Raw genomic sequence first — 25346 nt, 5'->3', positions numbered from 1 at the left:
ATCTATGAGGAGGTTCTCTTCTGTTGCGTCATTCTATATACTCTTCAGATGCAGACACAGTGAGTATTTTCCAGTACCCAGAAATAATTGTTTAGGTTTTAAGGCAAGTACCAACCAGAGCTGGTAAGAAACAGCAATAGAACTCTGGAGTAAGAATATTTGCTTTTTTTCTGAAAATAAGGTCTTTTCACAGAGGTTTCTTGTTATTGCAAAGGCCTTACTTGACTTTTCCTTTGGGTGTCTGTCTACAGTTATTAAATACATTTTAGGTCAGTCTCTATAGAAGCCAGAATAGGATGTTCCAGATTATTTTCTTCAGACATCAAGTTTCTAGTCATTTCCTCGCAGTGGGATTCAGCTACAGAGATTTTTTTCAGGAACAGGAAATACTATTAATAGAATGGTGTTGGAAAATAAAGTTCTAATGTCCAGTCTCCTCTGTGGACCAATGGGACTCCAGAAAATGATGTAGCAGAAAAAGTTAATTGTCCCTGAGCTGAAAAAAGTTGTTTGTTCTTTTACGATGTTAATCACTGGAAGAGAAGTCTTCTTTCTGTGTGTCTGGAAGAAGATGTCACTGATCTGTTTGTTGTTACAGTTTATCCTGACATCTGCACCATTAGTCTAGTAGCTGTGGAGGATTTGAATAAGCATGCGGACAAGCTACTGTTCTGGGAAGATGTGTATGGCTTTGACATGTCTTGCATGAAGAAGGCTGTGATTCCAGAAGCTGTTGTGGAGGTGCTGCATCCAAACACACTGATATCTACAGCCAGTGTCATCAAGGTACCATACGAGACCCTTCTCCAATTTTTAGTAGTCAGATTAGAAATTTCCCTTTTTTATTTATGGAGGGTTGGTGAGGAAATACCCGCACACAAACTTTAGCACCTTCAAAATTGTACAGATACAATGAAGTTCCTGCTTATAAGACTGTAAAACTTGTATTAATTGTATTAATAGATTGTTCTGTTCATGTACATCTTTTTTTACCCTTCTATCCTTTTTTATTTTATTTTTTATTCAGGATTCTTTATTCATAGATGATTAAGTCATTATAGATATGTCTTATGTTTTCTTCTGAGCTCGTTGACTAGACTCCCTCCAGAGTTAGTGAAATAAAATTCCTAAGGACACCTATAATAAATTGAGTGACTTTGAGGCTTACAAGTGTCTGTTTTCTTTGAGTGTAATTCAGTTGTTGAAATATGTGATTATAGGGAAGATAAATTCTACTTTTAGTGATTGAAGATGCACAAGACAGGTGCCGAGATTAAAATTCTGAGGCCATAATTGTTGGGCATCTGAGAGGTCAGACTGTGCAAAGAGTGAGACAAGCACTTTTCTCACCTGCTCTTTTTTAATGTAATTTTGCCTGTTCTGATTCAAGTGGAAGTGTAGTTGAATATTTTTTGCAAATAGGTTGCATTTGGTATACAGAAAACAAACATGTAACATGCTCAAATTAACAGCTGCATGTGTAAGTTGAGCTCTATCAGTTCATTAGGCAAACAAATAAATTAAAACAACATCTGGAAAGTGTTGATAACAATAACTATGGTTAAATTTGCTTGATGTAGTCCACAAACTGCTGTCATTTTAGAAGGAAAACGCTTTACTGGTAATAGCACATGTCCTTTTCTGATGTTATGCCATCATGAGCAGTCGCTGTCCGACTCAGGTGTGTGTGCTTAGCGGAGTTTGTCATCATGCAGCATTTCACTGTTGTGCTTAATGGTTTTATACTCATTTGTTCTCAGTAACAATCATGATTTTTAATATAACCTCAAGTCAATGCATGAGCTCATTTGCTGGAGTTAACAGTACAAAGTAGTAAAAATAATGAGTTGAGCAACAGTGGCATTATAGGTAAATTGTTTTAATCAATAGCCTTTCCACAGAACAAATGGATTGTATTTTTGAGGGAAAGTCTAAAAATGTTGCAATTTATCATATGATTATTGCAGAAGATACTTCAGTGTGTTTTCTCAGATTAGCTGCTGCTTGTTTTGAATAGTTTATAATGTAACTTTTCAGGAAGAAACCATTCCATAAAGAAAGATGAGGCAACATAACAAATACTGATTAATAATCTACATGACACTTAATTTCTGCAGTATATGATTATCTTGGATAATGCATTTTAGCTGAGTATGTCAACTAAACTTCATACAGTGAAAAAATGTGCTGAAATTTTTGTGAACAACTGAAAACCAAAGCTTGTTGCTCTTTAAAAACTCTGAGTTTATTCATGTAGCTGAAGAGACTGGAGAAATTGTGGCCTTATAAATGAATTGCTGCTGAGGATATCGGTTTGGATGCCTGGGGAAGCTACTTAATCTCAGCAGTGGGCAGCTGTCGTCAAGGAAGTTACTCAAGAAGAACTTTCTTGAACGTAGTGAGCTACTATTTCTAGTTCCAAACTACTACTAGTCAAAATGTCTGCTTACTGTGACATTTGGGGAAGAGGAGTTGTAGGTATTTTATCAGTGAGCACAGAGGGTTAGGTGTTTTTTACGTCTTTGCCCGTTTTTGGAGAGCTGAATTAGTATTGCCTTAGGAGAACTGTCTTTTTATGGGAGCCACTGAACTCCCTTCATCCAAAGAAAGATCTTAATTCTATCGGTAACTGCTGAATTTAAATGGTATTATTCCTTTTGACAGCATATTGACTGTAATACTGCATCCACTCCAGACTTAGAATTCTCTTCAGATTTCACTCTGACCATTACAAGGAGCACAAAGTGTACGGTAAGACAATTTTAGTTTCTTCATCTGTGGTCAGTATTGCCTTGGACTAATAATGCATTAATTGAAGCTTCATTTATCATCGATTCTTGCCTTGAAACATTCATTTCTGCAGGACAGAGGTGTAAAATGAGCCCTTTTTGCAGAGAGATGGATGTAAAACTCCAGTAATAGTGTTACGGTATCATACAGGTGATGAGGAAAGTAATAGATAAGAAGCCTTAGCACTGAGGTTGTTCTGTTCTGTTCTCTAGCCCATATTCTGAAAGAAGAGTTTTCTGTTCAGACATGTTGCCATTGTGCTCAAGAATGATGCATTTGCTATTCACAGAAAAGCTTTTCCGAGTTTAGTAAAAAGAGTGGAAAACGAAATAGGTATTGGAAAGGTGGACAATAGCTCATGTAACAAACATATAGCAGGTCGTATGGCAAACTGTTTCTCAGACAGGGAAGTTAATTAATTTTACATGTGAAAACTGAGGGGGAACAAATAGATAATTAAAATCTGCATCTATTAAATCCCTGGTTGATAACCAGGGCGTTTACTACATGTGTTTTATTTACTGGATGGAAGTTGGTACTTTTACTTTATGTAAGTTAATATGACTTATATTCAAAACAACACCAATTCTAGAAAGACTGTGGAATTTGATTGAAGAGGAGTTGTAATTACAGCAAACACAAGCATATTCATCTTACAGATTATACTGCATTGAGTGAAGAATCTCCAGCGAATGTCATCTCACTCAAGTATTATTCAGCTGTAAAACACTAGTCAATATAGAAAGAAAGGAAAGAAAAGTCCGAGCTTTAGAATTAAATGAAAACTCAGTACTGGGGCATCTTTCAAACACTTATTTGAATTTGTGCCTACATTGCTCAATATGAATTCACATAAATACTCATTTATTTTGCTGCTTTTCTTCTTGCTCATTCAGTATCTGCTAGCTATGAGAAAAGAGGAAAACACTGAGGTTTGGATTAATGAAAAACGCCCCCTATTTTTTTCTGCAAGTGCTCATGCAATTTATGTTGTGTGTTTTGTGTTCCATTTCTGAAGCATACGTCAAGGAAGATAGCTAAATATTTGTGTTTAACATAATTCATGTAAGAGTGTGATTTCTGAAATAAAGATGCTATGAGTGTATTTAAAGCTAAAGCAAATTAGATATTCCACCATGAATATTTAGAAATGTTTAGACTGGTACCTATGTGAGGATAACTTTTTGCTGTGATGATGCGCAGCTTACTTTCTTTGTTGGAATCAAATAGAAGGACTTTTGTAGCATTATCATTAGATAGGGCAGTTGAGATAAAGCTTAAGTACAGATGATAAAGTCTGGTGGTGATTCAGGTTAAAGTAATGGATTATATTTTTAAACACTAATAATAAGCAGAGACAGGATGACCGAATTTTTACAGATTTTATAATTGCCATAATACGCTTCTACATTCAACATCCATTATAAATGCTTTTTACCAATTTGTTGAAGTATCCTCCTCAAATTTGACAGAAGTTTGTAGTAGGCTCTGAAATCTGTAGTAAAATATGAAATGTTTGTAGTCTGGTGTGTTGTGATACTTCACCTGGGAGTTCCATGCTTAGCTTTATGTAAGTCACAGCATATACAGAATCAAGTCCACAGGGGTAATTGTAACTAATTTTTAATATATTGTGTTAAGTCTACTGCAGCTGGTTTATTTGGCTTTTGTGTGTGTATATGAAGAAGAGATGCAGGCTTCCTCTGATACAAAAAATATGTTACTATATAATGTAAAAATCTTGGATACCTACACAAAACAACATAATACTTCATTTTTGGATGGGTCTACCTGTTAGTTCATGCTGCTGCATTTGCCACCACTTCTGCGCTATAACAGGATGCATAAGGATCTGTTCGTGTTATAAACTGAAGTTTTCACCTGTGTGTAACTTCAAGAATTGTTATTAGTGTTAGTAGCTGTATACAAATACTTCATAATTATTTGTCGGTGATCACCAAATTAAGCCACAGTAACCTCTTGGTTTTTATTAAATGGAAATCTTTAATTTTTATTGTGCAGTCATAAAAAAATCTCCTGCCTTTAGTTGTCATGGAATCATATAATAATTCTAGTTGCCTCAGGGCCGGGTCAGCTTTGATTTCAGACCAAGTTCCAGTGCAGCCCTGCATTAATTTTCTTAATCTGGCCACTTTGGAATAACTGATTAGTTAAACAGAAATCTTTACAAAATTTTGGCAATCTTTTTGATGTTTGGGTAGAGCAAAGTAGCTTATTTTGTAAATACTGTTTTCCCTAGCGCTGAACCTTCATGATAACTTCATTTGTGTTCTATGATTCTATGGTATCATTGACTTATAAATCAAGATGTACACCTGCATTTTATGATATCCTGGGAGAAGGGGAAGGAGCTGGGAGAAGAGCAGTGTTTCTGAAATTTTGCAGTGAATGCAGGTTCTAAAAAATGATCAGGACACTGTGAAGTATTTTGCACTTCATCATTTAGGTTTATTGACACTTTGAGTGAAATTTCTACTCTTTCTATGATGGATTGTACAAGTTTAGTTGGGGGTTGACAGTTCATCCATCATATCAGGCTGCCTAACCTTGCAGTAAATGAACAATAAAAGTCCATTATTTATATTGGGAATTTTTGAGGAGATGCTTTAAGATTGCAATTTGTCCTTTGAAAATAATATTTGATGGTTTTCTTGTTTGCATCTGTGTTTTGTTGTTTTACTGGTTTTGGGGTTTTTTTTTTGCACAATAAGAGAAATCTGCTTACATGTCCCAAAATCCTGTCTTTTTGTGCATGGCTCTTCTGAGTTTTGCGTTTTTAAAATATGAACTTTTTTTTTAAATTTACTTTATTTACAAAAAAACATATTTCACAGTAATAGCAATCTGGAAATCCATTCCTATCTGCTTATATGTGTCAGGGGTTTTTAGCTCATAACCTGAGCAGCTTTTTCTCAGTCCTTTTTGTGACATAAGAGTGTGAAAACAGATCTGGTTGTCTTACTCCTAACATTGCCATCAACAGCAAAGCAACTTCAGAGTAGTGTTGCCATCAGAACTTTGACTCCTTCTATTAAGTGGTCTGTCCTCAACAACCAAACAAGCGGAAAGCTTGGGTGCATGGTGAGATGTTAGTTGTTTTGTGGTTCCTGTTGCAGATCAACTCCTAGTTTACACCGTGTCATTGGATGGTGGGGAGTGGGGTTTCCATGCTGCTTCTTTCCAAGGCACTGCATGGGTGGAGGGGATTACGTGGTGGACATCATAGAATCATTTGGAAAAGATCTTTAAGATCAGGGAGTCCAACCGTTAACCTAACACTGCCAAGTTCACCACTAAACCATGTCCCTAAGAACCTCATCTATGGGTCTTTCTAAACCCCTCCAGGGATGGTGACTCCACCACTGCCCTGGGCAGCCTGTTCCAGTGCATCACAACCCTTCCAGTGAAGAAGTTTTCCCTAATATCCAATCTGAACCTTCACTGGTGCAACCTGGGGCCATTTTCTCTTGTCCTATCACTTGTTACTTGGGAGAAGAGACCAACCCCCTCCATGTTCCAACCTCCTTTCAGGCAGTTGTAGACAGCGATAAGATCTCCCCTCAGCTCCTGTTCTCCAGGCTGAACCCCCCAGGTGTGACAAAAAACCCTAGCCTAGCAGAGTATTAAGTCATGCTCATAACAGATCAACCCGATGCCTCTCTGTAAGTGCATCTTAAGTTTATTGCAGATGATCGTGTAATACATTTTATATGCATTATATATACAGCATATCCTTAAGATAAACACTTAATGCTCTAAATAGGTTTCTCTTCTAGGTGTTCAAGTAATTAGAAAAGTCTTCAAGAAAAAGAAATCGTAATAAAGCTGAGAAATACAGAAAGATTGAGCAAAAATAAATACATTAAATGTGCTGCTTAGTTTTGCAGAAGTTTTTTGGAGATGCGGGGAAGACAAGGTTTTTCTCAGACCACATGTTCTTTCTGCTGATTTTTCCCTCCTGTGGTTTGCCACCAATTAGTATCTTTTAGGATTATGCTTGTTTATCATTATTTTAGCTTTCAAGGGTTGAAGATTTTCAAAGCACGAAATGGTTGCGTGGGATCATTATATGAAATTGTTTCAAAGCACTTGCGGTGCAAGTTGACTTGATTTCATTCTTACGACGATAATGGCCAAAAATAAATGTAATTAGCTTGTGAAAGTGCGTTTCCCTGGTAAAGAGCTAGGGTTTGTCACTGTTGATTTTAATGAGACTTCTGGCTAATATCAGTTAGTAAACGCTGCTAAGAAAATATTCTATTAATTGTATTCTGAGTTGATCACTGTGTGAGCTTTTGACATCAAATATAATGGTGATTACCCTCGGTGTAGAAATCAATTGACAAACTTTCTCTTTTGTTTGCCAGCGTTTCCCCTGTGAGTCCATCAAGGTTGATCTTTCCTCGCTGAATAACAATATCCCCTGGGAGGAAAATGGCAGTAGCTCTTCATTGCTCCCAGGAGATCTTGTCACAGAGCAGGGGATGTGTATAAAAAGTGGGGGGGAGGAAGGGGGTGAAAGGAAGATAATGAACCAGAGGACGTGACTGATATATTAAAATGTTTAGGAAGGAAAAAAGAAGTTGAGTTGACTAGAGAAAATCATTTTGAAAAGGGAAAATCTTTGCTTGTTAAAATCTTTGTCCATGTTAGGCAGTTTTATTTCTTAATGTCCAATCATCCACTTGGGAGCCAACAATAAGTATTATCATCTAAGTCTTTAATTCCAGTCTTAGGTGAGAAACTAAATTTTTTAAGCTAAAAGTTGGAAAGCTGGCTTTGAGTACCACTGTTAAACAGAAATCAGACATTCAAGGTGTGTTTAAAGGAAAGACTACTCTATCATGTTACAAAGCAAGATTTATTATTCTGATCTATTTGGCTATTGGTAGCTTCCCCTACAGTGATCTCCCGATTCTTATTCTTTTTAAAGCACAAAATAGTTGGATTTTAATAGCGAGGGGTTTCTTTGTGATAAAAGCGCAGCAACTCTGCCGCGTGGGTGACAAACATTCCATCTCCATGCTTGGGTAAACTCCATCAAAAGCACATTATCTCCCACTTCTGTGGCCAGCTGTCTAATTGTATTTGTTGTAGCCACTCACTGCTGGAACATGATACTAGTGAAGAGCAAGAATGATAAATTACTCACTGTAGGTGATAGCGATGATGATAATTTTTAATTTCCTTGTTCCTAAGTGAATTGGTAAGGTTGCCTTTGTGAGTTCTCATAAGGAGTTGAGCAGTCTCATTTGTTTTATCCTGTTAAAATGCCGCATGTAGAGACAGCCATTTTCTTTAGAAAAAAAGTCGTAGTATTCACATATACTGGAATTAAAATTGAGGCTTCTCTTCCCCTTTCACCTAAGTACTCTAAGTGGAAGAGTATAAATAAGGAATATGTCCTAATATTCATCTATTACATATGTTAAAGCTTTTTGTATCTTATTTTACTTAGTACATGTTATGTGAATAAATGGGGGGGAAAAATAGGCTCAAGTTATCTGGAAGGCAAGAAAAATGTATTGAAGACAAGTGAATCTTACTGAGAGGAAGTGCTGCTTTTACAGTTCTTTTTGTATCAGTGATGGATTAAGACCTTAAGCTACTCTACAGGAACTCTTCATCAAACCCCATTTTTGACAAAATGGCATAGAAGTTAGTGGCTGCTGTTGTAACTTTAGAACTATTTTATTCTTAGTTGTTGACTGAACTCTTCGTTGACCCTTCCAGGTTACTGCTCTGCAGTCTCAGTAATGCACATCTAGTCTTAAATATTCCCTTAGTTCTTTATTTAACCTTATTAGTTCCCTTGGGAGATATGGAGACTTTGTTCTGGGGTTGGAGATTCTGTCCCCATAGTCCTGCTTTTCTCCTGGCAATTGATTTGAGACCAGGAAGAATAATATTTCTGCAGTTTCCTAATATTTAACATCCTTTGAGGCTAGAACATGTGTCAGGCTAGAGGTACAGTTATTTATTACCAGTTTAGAAGTCATTAGTTGTGTTTTCCTCTTCCATGGTATTTGAGAGGCTGGTGCTTGAAAGATTCTTCCAGAGAAGATTTAAGTTCTTGCTGATTAGTCATTGGTGAAGTTGTAAATGAGCTGTCAAAGGTGGAGCAAAAAGATGAGGAAAAACCACAATGGAGGAAATAACTGTTCTTATGCTTAAAAGAAAACAAAATAGAGACAGAGAGACTAAGGCGGCAGTTGTAAAGCATCATCTGGAATTTATGGGGGAATTATTTGCTTGTTCCTTTTCCTTAGTTTGCCTTCTCATAAAAAAAATGACATCTTTAATAAAAATCTGGCCAGCTCTGTATTCCATATTTATATGCTTGTGTCTGTGATTGCTTCTAGCATGCCACTTGGGAATCTTTTTTTTTCCCTTATATTTTGTTTTTAGCTGCATATTAAATGTTACCAGAAGAAGGGAGGACTTAATCTTACTTCACACTGTAAATGTTGGAAATGTCTGTCTTTGGAATGTTGCATATTTAACAGAAGTTTGTGATTGACTGGCATAGCTGCTGCAATTTGTGGTGATGTTCAAAAGAGAAATGAAAGGAAAATGATTTGAACTTTACTTTTTACAGAGTTATTTCACTGAAATGTACTTAAACATAGAAGATACGTATTGTGCATTTCAGCATAAAACCACCAACAGATAATGAATTTTTTAAAAATTTAAGATATAAGAGAAGGTATAAATTCCTAAAAAGACAATAGTAACTGAAGCCACAACTTTATGGCTAGTTTTGTATGATCAGGTTATTTCAACTTTGATCTGTGTAGGTTTTTAGATTAGTGAAATTTGTTTTCAAATATACAGGGCTAGTGATTGTAGATAAAACTGTAGAAAGCGTCATCTGCCTGTACTTCACTTCTGCCTTTTTTCTTACTTTTCCCAGTATGTTAACATGGGAAACCAGATCATTTATGTAGTGGTGCAAGTCTTAGCTAATATACCTTAAGGGTGGGCTCTATTTTGGTTTGGTTTAGGGTTTTTTAGCCCTTTCACTTGGGAGTATTGACATAGGCTTCTTAACTGCAGTCAGAGATTTTAGTTTTTCATGGCTCTTTCAAGGAAGGTTTCCTATGTCTTCATGGAGAACCAGAAATTCTAATATTTCACATCCAGCTTTTCACAAAACATCAAAAGGAGAAATCACTAGAACTGTGGTGAAGCTTTGAATCCTCCAATACTTTGCCAGTGACGTGGCAAAGAAAACTTTGTGTTAGAGATGCGATGTCATTGACTGATTTTTATGTCCTCAGGGCAGTATGTAGGGTGTTTCTGCTGCTTCTTGCTTCCAAGTTTATAGATAATTACATCCACCTTAACTATGGTATATGTGCTTGGAGCTTCTAGCTTTCTGCTCCAAAATGTAGCTTGACTGTCTCATATTCGCTGTAGGCCAATTTTTTCCCTCAGTTCTTCACGTATTTTTGTCGTCTCAGCCTTGTTTTCCTTTCTTCAGTGATCATATCCTAAGTCTTATTTGTAAACATATCAACAGTATTGACCTGATGATTGAAAAATATTTGTATGACTTAGTGGGTCTCTGACTAATGTCTAGAAAAGATTGTGCATCAATAACAGTAGTCTGGGTCAAAAAAGCTTTGTCAAAACCTTCTCAGTCTTTACTCAAAAAGGCATATTAGAGACAAGGCTGTAATTCACTTGGGAATGAGATTCTCAGCATTGAGTGATAGGACTTCACTAAGGGGATGGAAGAGTCACAGTTTCCAGCATCTGTTCCTCATTTGTCACAAAGGTCCCTCAGTGTCTCCTTGGTGTTTTGTTTTGTTTTTTTGAAGAATATTTGCCCACATCGGAATTTGGAACTTTCCAGGCTCCTCTGGAGTGCCAGTAGCTTAAAAGCTGACACAGGCACATTAACACAGACTTACATGCTGTAAGACATTGTATTCACCACTGCGTTAGTGGAATCTGCTCTGGATTTAGACTACAGAAGAAAAATACCAGAATGGTTTATCAACCATTCAGATCACATATTTCATAATGATAAAACCCTGTGCCATTCAGTTTTTCACATTAATTTTGTAAGTATGTGTGACTTTTCCCATCACAATCCATCTCTCGGTGAATATGAAGGACAAGCTACAGAACTTGTCCTTTGTAACTATTCAAAACAACCCATTTCCTAGGCTTAGACCAGGAGAGAAACACTGGTGCTGTGAGAGAAAGGTTATGATCAGTTGTTTGCAGTGAATTTTCATGCCGTGGGCTTGCCATCACCAAATTTCTGTGCATTGTGTTTGAATGTACAACAGCTGACGTGAGGAGAATTCCCCTCCTGCTGCCAGAGGGACAGAGAGTCCCCAGCTTCTGTATTTAGAGTTCCTCAAAGCTCTATTCTGGATCATTTCTCCAGGCTGTCATGTAATAGAGAAGCATAAGTGCCTTGGGCCCACCATCTGATTTGCTTTAGCCTTTTCCTAGGAGACAGTAGAAAGCAAAGAAAGGTGAGCGTGAACAGGATTTCAGAGGAGAAACTGTGGCGTTGATGGTCTTCTATGAGCATCTTCCAGTTCTTTATTTGAATTAGAATTTCTAGGACTCTCACAAGGCTTTTTTGTATAACTAATAGTGTTGATATACTCTTTTGTGTGTGGACTTTTTGGTTTTCTTTTCCTCTTCAAGCTGAAAGAAAAGTCCCGCTAATGAATTATGCGCTGAAGAGAGAGGTTCTTTGAGGTTAAGAGTAGGATGGCAAGAGGGACAGAAGAAGGAATCCTATGGAGAGTTACTATTAGACACTATTAACTGCTGAAAAGGCCAGCATGAGGTATTTGTGAGTCTTTTTCCTTATCTGTATGTGTACTAGAGGAAGAAAAATATTAATATTCCCTACCCGGTTATGTTCTGCGTCTGTTCACAGGCAGCTTTTATGGAAAATGATGTTCATCCATGCAAAGAGTGAACACAGCGTGCAGGATCCCTCTGTATTTAGAGTCATGGGAGTCTGTTTCCTCACATGTTATTCTGCTTGCAGTTAGGGTGCATGGGTTATTTTGGAAACTCAGACTAAAATTGGATATGTCATAAATACGATTACAGTGGGCTGGATATGCTCAAGTAGAACTAAGGTGTGTTGACAGCTTATTTTTTTGTCTTGGGATTTCTAGCATGCTTGAACTCACAAATCTAAGCTTGTTCCTATTATTAAGGGCTTGAAAAGGAGTAGAAATCCCAATAAATATTAATGATAAACTTTTTATTGAGTGCTGCTATTACTCCTTTATCATATTTGTATTTTCCTCTTTTTTTATAGGCAGTTGCTGGTTATTTTGATATATTTTTCGAGAAGAACTGTCACAACAAGGTCAGTATTTGGAGTTACCCTAATCTCTCAGACATTTTTAAAACACGTATTTTTGAATCTTATTCTGCCTGAAGGTGTTTGGCAGTGAGTCTTTTTTTCTCTAGCAAACACTTCACGTGCATGTGTGTTTGGTAATTGATTGATGTGATGTGATATCAAAAATGTTGTTCTTAATCAAACTCTTGAACTCTTCTGTTGCAGGTCTTGTTTTCAACTGGTCCCCTGTGTGCCAAAACACACTGGAAACAGACGCTATTTCTCCTGGAGAAACCAATGCCTGTAGAAGCAGGTATATTTAAATTCAGTTGTGGCGCAACAATGGCTGTGTTACACTGCTGTTATCATTAAATTCAAATCTTAAATACTCTAAGAATGACATTAAGTGTTGAAAAATTATGAATGTACCTTGGTGAAAGCAGCCTTTACACTCAGTCACTTTCACAGTTGCCCCTTCTAGCTATCAGCCGTGACAACTTTTTACCAGGAGTTTCTTTCCTAAAGGTACTATGGTCTGTGTTATCTGACAAATTGTTTCTCTCTTTCATGCGTTGACTTTATAGTCTTAAATAATTTTTATTTGCATATTCTCGGGTCCTGTCACTTCTTAGGTGCACATATGCATTAGTGCATTTGTACTTGGCTTGTGTTGAGTTTCTTCTTCTAGATAAGGCTGGCCGAGGTCTCCTTGCCGCAACTCATTAAATTTCAATGTCATAGAGTGCAAAGTGTATTTTTTTGAAGTGCAGTGACATTTCTTAGAATATGCACATTATTAAATATTACATAGATCATTTGACATTTACCAAATGTGTGAAATGAGTGGGAGATGTGCCTAGCTCTAGAACTTGAGCCTGGGTGCAGTGACTTTCTGAAGGCAGCTGCAGAAACGATGTGCTTTGAAGCAGTGAACACAACCTAGCTGACTTTCAAGATCATTTTTGCTGTAACTCCTTCCTTTCTCTTTATTAGCTCATATTTCTTAAAATTATTCCTGTAACAAATCTTGTTCCAGCTATGCTTCTCTTTTCTTTCTACCTGTCGTGTCCTCTTCGTAATTATTTAAGGTCCCTTTTCCCATCCTTTTACCCATTCTGTCTGGTTTTATATTTTATATAAAACTACCACTTTAATCTAGGATTCTCTGCCTGTTATTTCTGATATTAAAGAAGATTCTGAGATAAACTTCTGATGTCATTTCCTTTTCCTTTGTAATCCCAGTTTTCATTTCTGTGCGATATTTGTTGTCATTAATGCCATAAGCCCATCAGGGCAGAAGGTGTTTCCTCAAACTTACACAGTAGTGTTGCTTAATTTAAGTGATTTTGTTTGTTTGTTTGGGCTTTTTTTGTGTTTATTTTTAAACCATTCTCTCTGACTTGGGTCCTTCTCCTTCATCGTTCCAAAACTCTTGTTTCTTCAAGACATCTTACTATAAGTACAGATTTCCACGTTTTCCATTTTTTCATATTGTGGGTGTTTTTCCTTTGTAAAACTAGTGGCTCAAATATTCATCTTGGTAATTTTGTAGTTAAATGTATTCTTTGATTTCCTCAGTCTTTCACTTTCCATTTTAGCAGCTAAACAAACTGCTCAAACTTCTTTTGCAATGTATGTAAAATTGTGCTTCCAGGTCTTTCTCATCTGTCACACGTTAATGAATTAGCACTGCTTGTTACTATTTGACCTTGCGTTGTTTCTGCTGGACATGTTGGATGGAGCTCCACTCCAAATGTATTCAGCTTTTGGGGAAACTTCCTTCAAATGGACCTTTCTCAATGCAAGTTAACTGAAGGAAAAAGTAACTATATTATATTAAACATGTTTGTATCATTTGAAGGCTTCAGCCTTTATGCTCATCCCTGTGTTTACCAATATTCATCAATCCTCTGTATAAATTCTTAGAATAAGAAATGTATATATGACACTGGGAAACACAGCGAAGACGACCTGCTTGTGACTAAATGTATTTGTAGAACCATTTTGGTTGGAAAAGACCTATTAGATCATTGGGTCCAACCGTAAACCTGACATTGCCAAGTCCACTAAATCATGTCCCTAAGAAACTCGTCCATGTGTCTTTTAAACCCCTCCAGGGATGGCGATTTAAGCACTTCCCTGGGCAGCCTGTTCCAATGCCTGACAATGCTTTCTGTGAAAAAAGCTTTTCCTAATATCCAATGTAAATACCGCCAGGTCCTTTTCCACCAGGCAGTTTTCCAGCCACTCTTCCCCAGCCTGTAGCGCTGCCTGGGGTTGTTGTGACCCAAGTGCAAGACCAGCACTTGGCCTTGTTCAACCTCAGACAATTGGCCTCAGTCCATTGATCCAGCCTGTCCAGATCCCTCTGTAGAGCCTTCCCACCCTCCAGTAGATCAACACTCCCACCCAACTTGGTGTTGTCTGCAAGACTGAGTTAGGACAAACTCCTTTCATAGTAAATACCGGAAAATAAAAATATTATTTGAGTCTTGCAATAATCTGGCCAGTGTACCCATGGTGATATTTGCTTTCACTACTTTAATAGGTTGTGAAAGAGGAATGTGGTGGCATAAAATATATTTAAAATGTTTTCTTGTTTTGAAAGCTTTTTTCAAGCAGGACAATGTGTGTTGTCTGGGGCTTTTTTCCCCAGTAAAGTAAAATGGTTCCCTCACTTTTCTAATTCTCAGTAAAATAGGAAAGCTGTCTTAAAGTCTGTATCAGATGGTTTATAGCTTCTGGGAATATGCCTGAAGTGGTTATAAAGCACTGATTGTATTTGGATTTGCTCTGTAAAAGAGGTTGAGCTTACAGATATCTGAACCTGCTGGGTATTTAACAGGGAAAGACTCCTTTATGCCACGGCAGAATTGTTTTGTTCTGCAGTGTGAACTAGCTTATTTTCTCAGCTGTTTGATACCAGGTTATGTGTTGTAAAAATAGATCTATTTTCTCAGCCATAAAAAAGACTGAATGTTTTGATCTCTGTTCTAGTAATAACAGAATCAAGCCGTTACAAGCCAAAAGATGGGGCTTGCAACTAATCCTCTGTCCTTTGGCGTCTGTGCCGCAGCCTGTGCTGGGTGTGCAACGTTTGCAAATTCTCTGGGATGAAATGGATGAAATGGGAGAGGTTTCCATTAGGTCCAAAGATCTGGAGAGTGAGACAATAAAAGTTACACCTAATTAGTCCTTCTGATTTGCCACTGAGTTTGTTCTTGATACCTCACTATGGTAGACAGCTTTGTATATCGTTTCAATGGCTAGTTTATGTTGATTTGGTTTAGAGTTAATGCGAGAGTGGGGGATAATCTTTTATTACTTAGGTATTCTGAAAAGGTAGTTTTCCTTCTCACAGACTGTGATGAGAGACTTGAAGCTGATATACAATGAAGTAAAACAAAATAGTGTCAGCATGTTGAATATGCTTTAACTGCTTAGCAAGCAGTAAAATTAACGAAACTGGGGAAAAAAAGCCAGACAATATTTTATCGCCATAAAAACTGGGTTTTCTTAGACAAAAGAGTATTGTATTGTAGACTCCCTACAGAGCAGAAAGCGTCACTTAGAAGCCCTTTTAATAGCTTTTGCAAATGAAAATTGAGAGGCCAAAGTAGTATCCTTCTCTTATTCATGGTCCAAACATAAGTCTTTTCCTTTTGTTATTTGTTGAAATATTCCTGCTAAGTTTCTTAAACAAAAAAATGTATACAGAATAATCATCCTTATTTGGTTGTCTCAAGCATTTACTAAATAAATAAAATGCTTGCAAATATTATTTTAAAGGGCCCACAGAATCTTTTCTGTAGTGGTGCGTTAAGTTAAAACCCAGATCTGTAGGCAAGCAAATTCTATTAGCAATAAACCAGCATATTGTCGGCATTTTGTGTTCTTGATATTGCCTGGCAGTGGAAATAAAACCTTGATTTGTTTTCTTTGGTGCTAAAAGGGGCCAGCACAGCAAAACCGAAGCAGAACTCACATGACTAAGCCCCTGTAAAATCCTTGATTATCTTTAACTCCCCAGTCTCTATAATTGGGTAGCTGTGAATTTACAAACTGAAAAATGGTAATTTGTCTACCTACAGAGCTTTGTGAAAAATGGGAAAACAACACTGGCACAATTAATCTGTCTGAATGTTTTGATCTTATATGGAAATACTTCAGTATTGTGTATCCCAGATGGATAATTTGGTTCCTAATTGAGGTTTTAGTGTCTGTTTTGCCTCTCTACAGCTGCAACATGATGTCTATAGAACGCTGTCACTTGTTTACTTACAAGTGATACCTCCAAAAATGATGCTAGCTTTTAAAATGTAGTAGTTGTTAAAACTTGAATGTTATGGTCACACTTTAATCTTGCGTGTCCTATGCCACACCTTTTGAAATCTGCAGTTTAAAATCATCCTGCTGACTTTCCAGAAACATTTCTAAGTGCATATTTCAGGCACTAAATGGAGATAATCTCTTCCTGTGGCTGTTTTATGTCATTGAAAGATAACAGAAGTTCTGTATCTAGACAGGAAAACTTGGATGGACTTCTTGTGCTGTTCTGTGTGCCCTCCCTTTGCAAGTTGCAGCCGCAAGGTGATACGGATCATACAGCAACAGCAATTTATTTTTTTCAGAACTGCTGAGAAAGAAAGATTGAGACACAGCTATACAGTTTAGGATCTCTATTACCTAAACTGGTGAATTAAGACTAGTTCTAGGTGAGTGAGTTTGGCTACTGCAGCTATACATTTTGGATGACCATGTATCTTCTCTTTCCTGTTCCCTGTGGCAACTATTTCTGTTGCCTGAGCTATCTTTGGAATCTCAGACACTTGCAGGGTGTGCGTGTTGTCTTAAGCAGCCATACAAAGTTGTCTCACCTTACTCAACAGCCTAGTTTGTCTTGGGGAGTCAAAACATCCAATTTGGTACAAAAACTCCTCAGAGAATGTACTCAGAGCATGAAGGGGAAGGACAGAACCTCAACATAGTTTCAGAAGAGGCCAAACAGTGATTCAACAGCAGTTGGCAAACAGCTGCTTAGTTTATAAAAGCAACCAGCCGGTGGAAGAAGGATGTCTCAAATGCTGTTGGTCCCACCACAAACAATTTCTGTCTCTTATTGTTCTTTTTTGTTTTCAGAAGATAGATGGTATTTGGAAACTACTTTCTAGCCAGGTCTTCCAGAGTAATGCTTTTAAGACTTGTTTTTTGGGTTTGTTTTTTGGTTACATGCTAGACCAATAGATAGTGGTTCAAGTTAGTCTAAACTAGAGTAGAAAACTAGATAATGTTTAAATTGTCAGTCTCAAACAAGGACAGCCTTGTCATGAAGAGCAGTGTCAAAGCTTACTGCTGTGGAACTGTGAAGGCACATATGAACCACTTAGAAGCTTGTGGTTCTTACAGCATAGGGGTTTTGCAAAGGTATTGCTCACCGGCTGTTAGGTGGTTAAGTTTTCTTCAGCCCAAATCCACTGCAGTTTTTTGGCAGCTCTCTTTGAGGCAATTCCAGTGGCATCTTTCCTAAGGTTCTTAAATTTTAATGATGTTCAGAATAAAGGATGTTTTGAGTACCATATTCTTACTTGTCTCACTGTTAGCTTCATAAAGCTTTTCCACAGGAAGAAAAGAAGGAAACCTGAAGGACCTTGATTACTGGCTACCTTCAGTATCTCTTTGCATCTTTTTGTGATCAAAGAGAAAGGGGACAACAAATTGTGTTGGAAGGCGGAGTAGTTCTTCATGTTACCAGTTCATTGCCATGGATCATTTCGAGCTTTAAGCAGATGTTACGGATATATGTACAGGAGACCACATGCAGTCTTTGGGTTCAGCCAAATCTTTTCAGATGAATCAAGTTCTAGACTAAAAAAAATATGGTTTAGTGGGCCTAAACACTCTTGGTGATAGAGGCTCTTGCATGGAGAAGTATCTTCTCTCTTAACCTGCAGGCTTGCCCTTTGCATGATTGTATTGCACAAACATAAGATGAAAGATGAGTGTGTACAGCTTCAGGATGGTAAAAGTCAGCATCAAAATAAACCATTTGAGCGTTCAGAGCACATGTATAGGGATTACTGTAGAGCGTGTAATCAGCAGTGGGTCAGTACGGACCTAGGGATGCCGTTTTTCCTGTGCTAGCAAGCTCGTCCAGCAATCCTGCTGAATTCTTCTTTTGGGGACAAATTTCAGGGCTCCCCAGGGGATAATAAAATTGTGGGAGCGGGATTGTAATGGATTCAGTTTTGTCCTAATCAAACTGCAATGGCACTGTGTGGTTTACTTGCATTCAGCTGAGCGTGATAAGAGCAAGGTGATGCAGCTGAGTCCCCGGGACGGCTTCCTCCAGGCAGCTCGCAGGACAGCACGATGGTGAAAAAACATCAGTCATGGTCTATCTATGTGACATTGATTAATTGTTCAGAACTGCCTTTCTGTGACTTGGTTGCGCTGCTGTTGTTTGCTTCGGCCCTCAGAAAAGACTGTTTAGAAACGCAGCTTTAATGTGTTTACTGCATAAGAAATAGCTGAATGGAAAAATGGGATGCTTTGTTTCATTAACTACCTTTACAGACAGAGTCTGAGGGTTCTGTTCTATGAAGTCAGCTTTAATTTATGAAATTACATTTAGACTTGTACTTCATGTATGGTATTGCTTTGTATTAATGTTTCAAATGGCAAGACTGATGTACAGATTTACTTAAGTCATGGAATTTTAGTTCTCAGAAGCTCTTTAGTCTTACTGAATGTCTTAAAAATAGTTATTATAGGATGTTAAAATATATCAAATCATTTTGCAGCTGTTCTGAGAATCTGTATGTTCAAACTAGGTTAAACTTCTCAACTGGATAGAAGCTGTAACACCCTTTTTTCTTTACTTTGTCCTTCTATCTGGCAAATTTCTGTTTAAATGATCTGTGAAACCATTTTTGCAGTTCTTTGCAAATCACTTTGAATTGTGTCCATCATGGGTGTCCTAATAATAAAGCTGGACAAGAATTGAAGTGGAATCTCCAACTGTTAAGTTATGGAAAAAAAAAATGAAATAATATTTTTTGTTTGTTTCTTGTATAGTATTGATACCACAGTTATTCTTGTTGAAAAGCTTTCTTTGGTGTTTATATTGCAGCCTTTGGCAAAATGTCCAGCATTTCTTATTTAGAACATGGCCCATGTGTCAATTTACTGTTTGTGGGTGCAACTGAGAATTGTGCCAAATGGAGAATTCTAAATTTCTTACTGAACTTGAACTTGGCTTAGTTTACAAATGGCTGTTTGTTTTCATTTTTTGCAATAAGAATCTTGAAAATGTCAACTTTTTAAAAGCTGTGGTTTGTTGTTACAATCACAGTAAGTAGTAAACACCTGGGAAATACTTTGGATCCAGTGAGATAGAAAAGTACTAACAGTGGCTGGTGTGAGGGGTAAAGATGAACGTTCAGTCCTGTGTGAAGTTGCAGAATGTTGCATGGCTATAAGGGCTTTTCACATCTCATCCATAAAGTATGTTTGTATGACAATAAAATGGACTGTCAGATCATTAAATTGGACTTAGAGATCCCCAAATAGGCTCATATATTGCATATGAAATGTAAAACTTCTCTTCCTTGTATACACAAGTTCCTAAATTGGCGCGGAAGGTTTAACTTTTCTCATCATTTATTTGAGAATCTGAAAGTGCTTTTACAAGCTAGAACAGACCTTTGCATTCTGTAAGGAATAAATGTGGAAAAACTTGATGTGCTGTGGAACTGTAGCTGCTCTTAGGGTGAAACCAGATGTGATCAGCACAATCTAAGACAAAATGTTAAACATAGAAACAACAAGGCCTGAAATTTCTCTAGGAGGAAAGCTTGTCCTTAGGTTTATTAACACTGAAAGTGAAGGTTGTGTCTCTCCTTGGGGAGATGTCCCTCAGCTCTTTCCTTCTGTATCAAAGGGTTCTCTCTGGTTTTAGCAGAAACCCACACAGGCAGAGTGGTGTGGTCAGAAAAGCCTGATGTTTTATTTTACAAACTAATTAGAGCTTAAATGAAATACAGTTCAACTATAAATCACGTGGCATCTGAAGCAGAGAGTTGTGTGGTTATGTAGTTTTACTCAGCATTGATCATAGTGATGCATTATTTGCATAGTGATGTGTAATTAAAAATTAGGGAGCTCAGCAAAAGATAATACAGTATTAAATTTTATGGACTAGCAATTTTGCATTTTTTATGCTTTTGTGTTATTCCTAACTTTGTTTCTTCTTTCATGTCCAGAATGTTCAGGAATTTAAAGATGATTTCTATCACTTCATGTGTATATTGATATTTTAAACTGGGGTGAGGAGGTGGGGAATAGTAAAAATTGTAGGTAAAATAACTGGCATATCAGGTCTTTGGGTGGGTGATCTGAGGAGCATCAGACATAACTCAGCGCCTCACCAGGTTGAACGGTTTGCCTTAACCTTTGTTGTCAAGACCATTGTGTAGAGCTTTGAAAACAGAAAGGAAGCCTTTGCAGCTTTGTTTAGTTCTGATTAATTTGGAACAGCTTCTCGTGCAACATAATGGTATGTAATGTATCTTTGCTGTTCCTGTGTGCGATTCAGTAATGTTAGAGTATTAATTTCCTTTTCTCTTTTACAGGAGAGGCCTTGAGAGGGAAGATAACAGTCCGCAAAAACAGAAAGGATCCACGGTCCCTCTTCATAACCCTGTCAGTGAGGGACATCCAGCAGACCTACAGCCTGCAGTGAAATTCTGCACATGTAACTTGGGGAGACGTCACATTTGAATGTTAGATTGAACTGTGCAACTGTTTCTAAATATCAAAGAATGGTCAGCTCTTGTATTCGTGTATGCATATGCACACACAAGAATGTGGAAAGTTTCCCTAGAATTGAGAGAGTACTGTTCAGATGCTTTTGCACTGGCATATGGATACTGATGAAAAAATCAGATTCTACTGTTTCACATGATGTGGGGAAGGCAAGACAGGTGGGTTTGGGTTACATGAGACTGCCAGGTGAGAAAAATCAGATTGAAGTCTTCCTGTGAGCAGCAATAAATATGATCTCTCAATACTTCTTTTTATTCTCCAACTGTCAAAATCCTTGTGCAATGTTCTTTTTCAGGAAAGAAGCAGCTAAATCATGTACCAGTCCCAGTGGGAATAAGTTTGCAATCCTGCAATTGGAATTCCAACAACAAACACTTTATTTTTACTACACTTCTATAATTAAAAAGTTGTAGCACATTTCAGTTACATTTATCTAAATAAATGAACCAAGTATGCTATAAATGCAGTTGCCAGTTTCCTTGTTTTCGATGTAATTGGAAATTCTCCTGCCTATCCAGTGATGGCTCATTTATTTGTGGCTACAGTTTTTTCTATTCTAGCCTATTGGAGCGTGGGTGGATGGAAGGGTATATTTTAGGAGCTTTAGGAAAAATACTGTGAACAAATAGCAGCATTTGCTGCAACAGTGGATTTCGTTTGGCTGCTCAAAGAAACAGACTATGAACAATCAAGGATTGACGTGTATATGATGTTGTTTAAACATTTTAATCTGCAGTGGAGTTGGAACGGAGTGTGACACCATGCAGTTTGTGCGCTTGTATTGTACAGGGATATTTGTGTTGAAAGTGGTTTCAAAAATCATTTCAAGAAGCAAAGATGACAGTGTTTTGCTGGTCATCTCTGAACTGCTGTTAAAATAATGTTAGGACCTTTTTTAAAGGACTAAGACAAGAAGGAAGTTCTTTCCCTTGACGTCTGCTCCACAAAGTTTGGGTATATGTATATTTAATGGGGTAAAATACTTACTTTTTTGCCTCTAACTAAAGAGTGTTACCAATGGTAATGCCAATTTGGCAGAGAAATGGAAAGTTTTCCAAAATCTGAGTTTCTTCTGCAACACAGCAGTTGATGTCATACAGTGAAGGGGACATTGCATAGGAAGTGACAGTTCCTACAGTGCTACTGTATTTTCAGCTGAAAACAGATTTGTGGATTGTTGTTTCATCTCATTGCTTTTATCCTCCCCGTGGAAATGTGTGGCTTACTAATTTGCATCCAAATAATTTCCTTGGCTTAGAGGGGGTGGGGATTCTTTGTGAAAACTATTGAGTCACCGTTAAACCCTTGTATGTCCCAATTAACATCTAGATGTTCAGGAGCTCAGCTCACATATGCAGCTTAATGGGAGTGTTCAAGTCCTGAGCAGTTAGTCTGATTAACTCATTTTAATGGTCTAAATAAGGGCTTCACCACCCATATTGACACCTTAGCTATTAATGTTCACCTAGTAATAAGTATTAATTCATTGCTCACTGTGATTTTTAGATACCTTGATTTTATGCAAGTGGCACTGCACACAGTTTATAAATGCTGCATATTTTCAGAATTTTCGGTATAGGCTTCTCTATAAAAACTTAACAAATGAGACAATTGCACACACACAAAAAGGTGCAAAATTTATTTCTCAGTAGTATCTGACAAGTCTTAATGCTCGGCAGTGTTATAGTTGATGTGTAAGTCTGGTTTGCTAACGTTTTTCTAGCTGACGTAGATTCCTTTTGCAAGTATGTGGGTTATCTTTGTTCAAACACTTGAGCCTGGTTATCTGAAACTAAAGACTTTTCAACTCTACAAAAATTGACTTTGTAGATGAAACGGTAGCAGTTGGCATTGGACTGATCAATGGAGTTTGTGATGGAGTTATCAGCCTTAGACAGTAAACAGGCAGGCGGGGGGATGAACTGTGAACTTGGTCCTTTGCCAAGAGGTGATGTAGAAATATAGAATCTCGACAGACTAAGCAAAATCCTCAGTACTATGGCAACTAGAAGTTGGAAGAACCTGCATCTGATTTTGATCATCTAATATGTAGTTGGCTGTGAGAGCTTCATGTCTTTTTAGTGTGACTGATACTTTTACATATTGGTGTTGGACTAGATGATCTTATTGAGGTCCCTTCCAACTGTAATTTTGCAATATTTCTGTGGCTTCTGTAGAAATGTAGATTGTATGTTTGTATAAATGTTTGCATAGAAGGCAAGAAAGGAAGAATGCAATGGCCTAGATGGAGTTTATGTAGTGAAAAAGTGGTTGAAAATGTGTAGAAGAAAAAAGGAAATGCCAGCTATTATTATTTAAAACAAACAAACAAACAACTGCATCAAGAAGAGAGGATTTAGTAGCATCTAAGCAGAAGAAAAATGGTCCTGAAAAGACCTGAATTAATGAAAAGTCCGAGGAGGGTCATTTGGGAAAGACACTGGAGTTTCAAAGAACTTCAAATACACGAGTGGGAGTTGATCTGATAGCCAGTGTCACACAGTGTCCTGTGGAAATAGCCCATCAGTTGTAAGTGGCTTTTCTGAACCTGGCAATTGAATAACGTGGGATTCATCTGACGGCACGATCAATTATTTACGTTTCCTAATTGTAATTGTGTGAATTAAATGTTATAGGAAACGTGATCAAGAAATACTCTTTTAAAGGAACCATAATGATTCAGTCAGAGGCAGAAAAGTGGAAAGTAACTGCTTTGGGTAGAGATACCCCTGAATTTGTCCAGTGAGAGATAGTAATTCTAATGATGCTGTTTGTAAGTGCATATGCACTGAATGTTTTGTAGTTAAACTACATCTTTATCTATAAAAATTAACATGTAGATTAATTAGTATGATTGTGATATTATATTTAATATCCCATAATTATTTCTACACTTATTCTATTGAATGGGAAATAATTTAGAAATAATGCTGGTTTGGCTATAAATAATTTTTTTTTTGATTGGGAAAGTATGTTTTTGTTGTGCTTCATAATGAAGGCCAGGAGTTCTGAAGAACATTGTGCAGAAGGTTTTCATGTTTAATCCAAAAGGAATATTCTCAATTATCAATCTTTATTCATGCTTAAGTGATTTACATTATGCTTAGCCCAAGGTCAGAGATGTTAAGATTGACTAGTGATTCATAAAAGTTGGTTTAATATTCAGATAAAACCGAAGGTTGGCCTGTCTTCAAATCCTTGCCCAAAGTCTGTATAGTTGAAGATCAATAACCCACCTGAAAAGGGTGTGGATGCTCACAACTCCACTTCTGATTTCAATGCTAAACTACAGATTTTTCCCCCTTTTGTGATCTGTTCCTTATTTAATTTTCCTTGTTTTCTGCAGTACTTTTAAATGTTTTGCTTGCTAAGCTGTAAAACACTTTTCCTGGCTTTTCCCATCAGAGGGCAGCTAAGCAAGAAAGGCAAACTTGGAAGCTCCTGGTCCTTCCTCACTGAATATCTCTCCAGTGAGCATCATGCTGGAGTCTCTAATAGGATTTTGCTGTGGGCACCTTAGTTCAATCTGCATTCTGTCCTGTGGGCTGTGCCGTAATGAGATAGACCCGGCTTCTGTGATCCGGATAAAAGCAAAGTCTCAGCTTCAAATAGATAAAGCTCTACAGAGGATTCAGAAAGCTGGTTTGGGAAATAGAGCTGCTAACTAAAGCAGGTAGGCCTCTAGTAAGGTTTTAAGTTTAGGCTTTTTGTCCGTTTGTTTGTTTTTTCAAGGATGTTCTTCTGCTATTTGTTTAATAGTGTCTGAAGTTCCCTGTAGTAATGACTCTTAATATTTTTTCTCTCTGGCTTAAATGATTTGAAGAAAAAATGGCCAAACTGTATATGTACCAGGGTTAGTAGGATGAGTTAGAAGTAGGAAAAACACACATCCTTTCCTAGAAGGGGAGTTGGAAGATCAAGAGTTGAAACTAAAGGGCTGTATGAAGATTAAAGTGACTTTTATATTTAGAAACCAGATTTGGGGGTTCAATTTGCTACTGCTGTTACAACATTGATTAACTGCATAATAAATGGAATTTAAGAGTTTTCAAAGGCAAGCAAATATAAAATCATGGGCATATCTCTGAATATACAAATTTTGTAAGAGATTTTATGCTATTCTGTTTGTACAGATGTTGGCAGATGTTAATGCTTGTGAAACAGCGACATCCAGTTAAAAGGCAAATATTGGATTACATGAGAAGGCAAGGAAAATCATAGAGGAAAGCTAGAATTTAATGTTACAACCACTGTAGATACATTTACAGGAGGGCTTATGTGATTAATTAGGTTTAAAAAGCAGCTAGTTTGAGTTATATTTGTCTAGTTGGACTGGAACCTGAAGGTGGTTCAGTTTTCCAGGTTTAGTAGAAGAGTTTAAACA

The 25346-nt window shown here is 37.3% G+C and overlaps 1 protein-coding gene across 5 annotated transcripts in view; it reads left to right on the top strand.

The window, feature by feature from the left end:
* The window catches only part of PRMT3 (protein arginine methyltransferase 3), a 51023-nt gene extending 29741 nt beyond the window's left edge, over nt 1–21282 (top strand). For 3 of the 5 annotated variants that reach the window (XM_080345993.1, XM_080345992.1, XM_080345994.1), the window contains 5 exons: nt 599–786; nt 2665–2751; nt 12113–12163; nt 12365–12452; nt 20770–21273. In XM_080345993.1, the coding sequence (XP_080202119.1) occupies nt 599–786; nt 2665–2751; nt 12113–12163; nt 12365–12452; nt 20770–20879 (524 nt within the window). In that variant the 3' untranslated portion in view covers nt 20880–21273. Of the gene's footprint in view, nt 1–598; nt 787–2664; nt 2752–12112; nt 12164–12364; nt 12453–20769 lie in introns of all 5 variants that reach the window. The other 2 variants (XR_013922223.1, XM_080345991.1) reach the window with 2 other exon arrangements.
* Nucleotides 21283–25346: the final 4064 nt, after the last annotated feature.

Source organism: Nesoenas mayeri (genome assembly GCF_963082525.1).
Source record: "Nesoenas mayeri genome assembly, chromosome: 5".
NCBI lineage: Eukaryota > Metazoa > Chordata > Aves > Columbiformes > Columbidae > Nesoenas > Nesoenas mayeri.
Note: the sequence above shows the minus strand (reverse complement) of the source record. Positions and strands in the feature narration are given on the sequence as shown.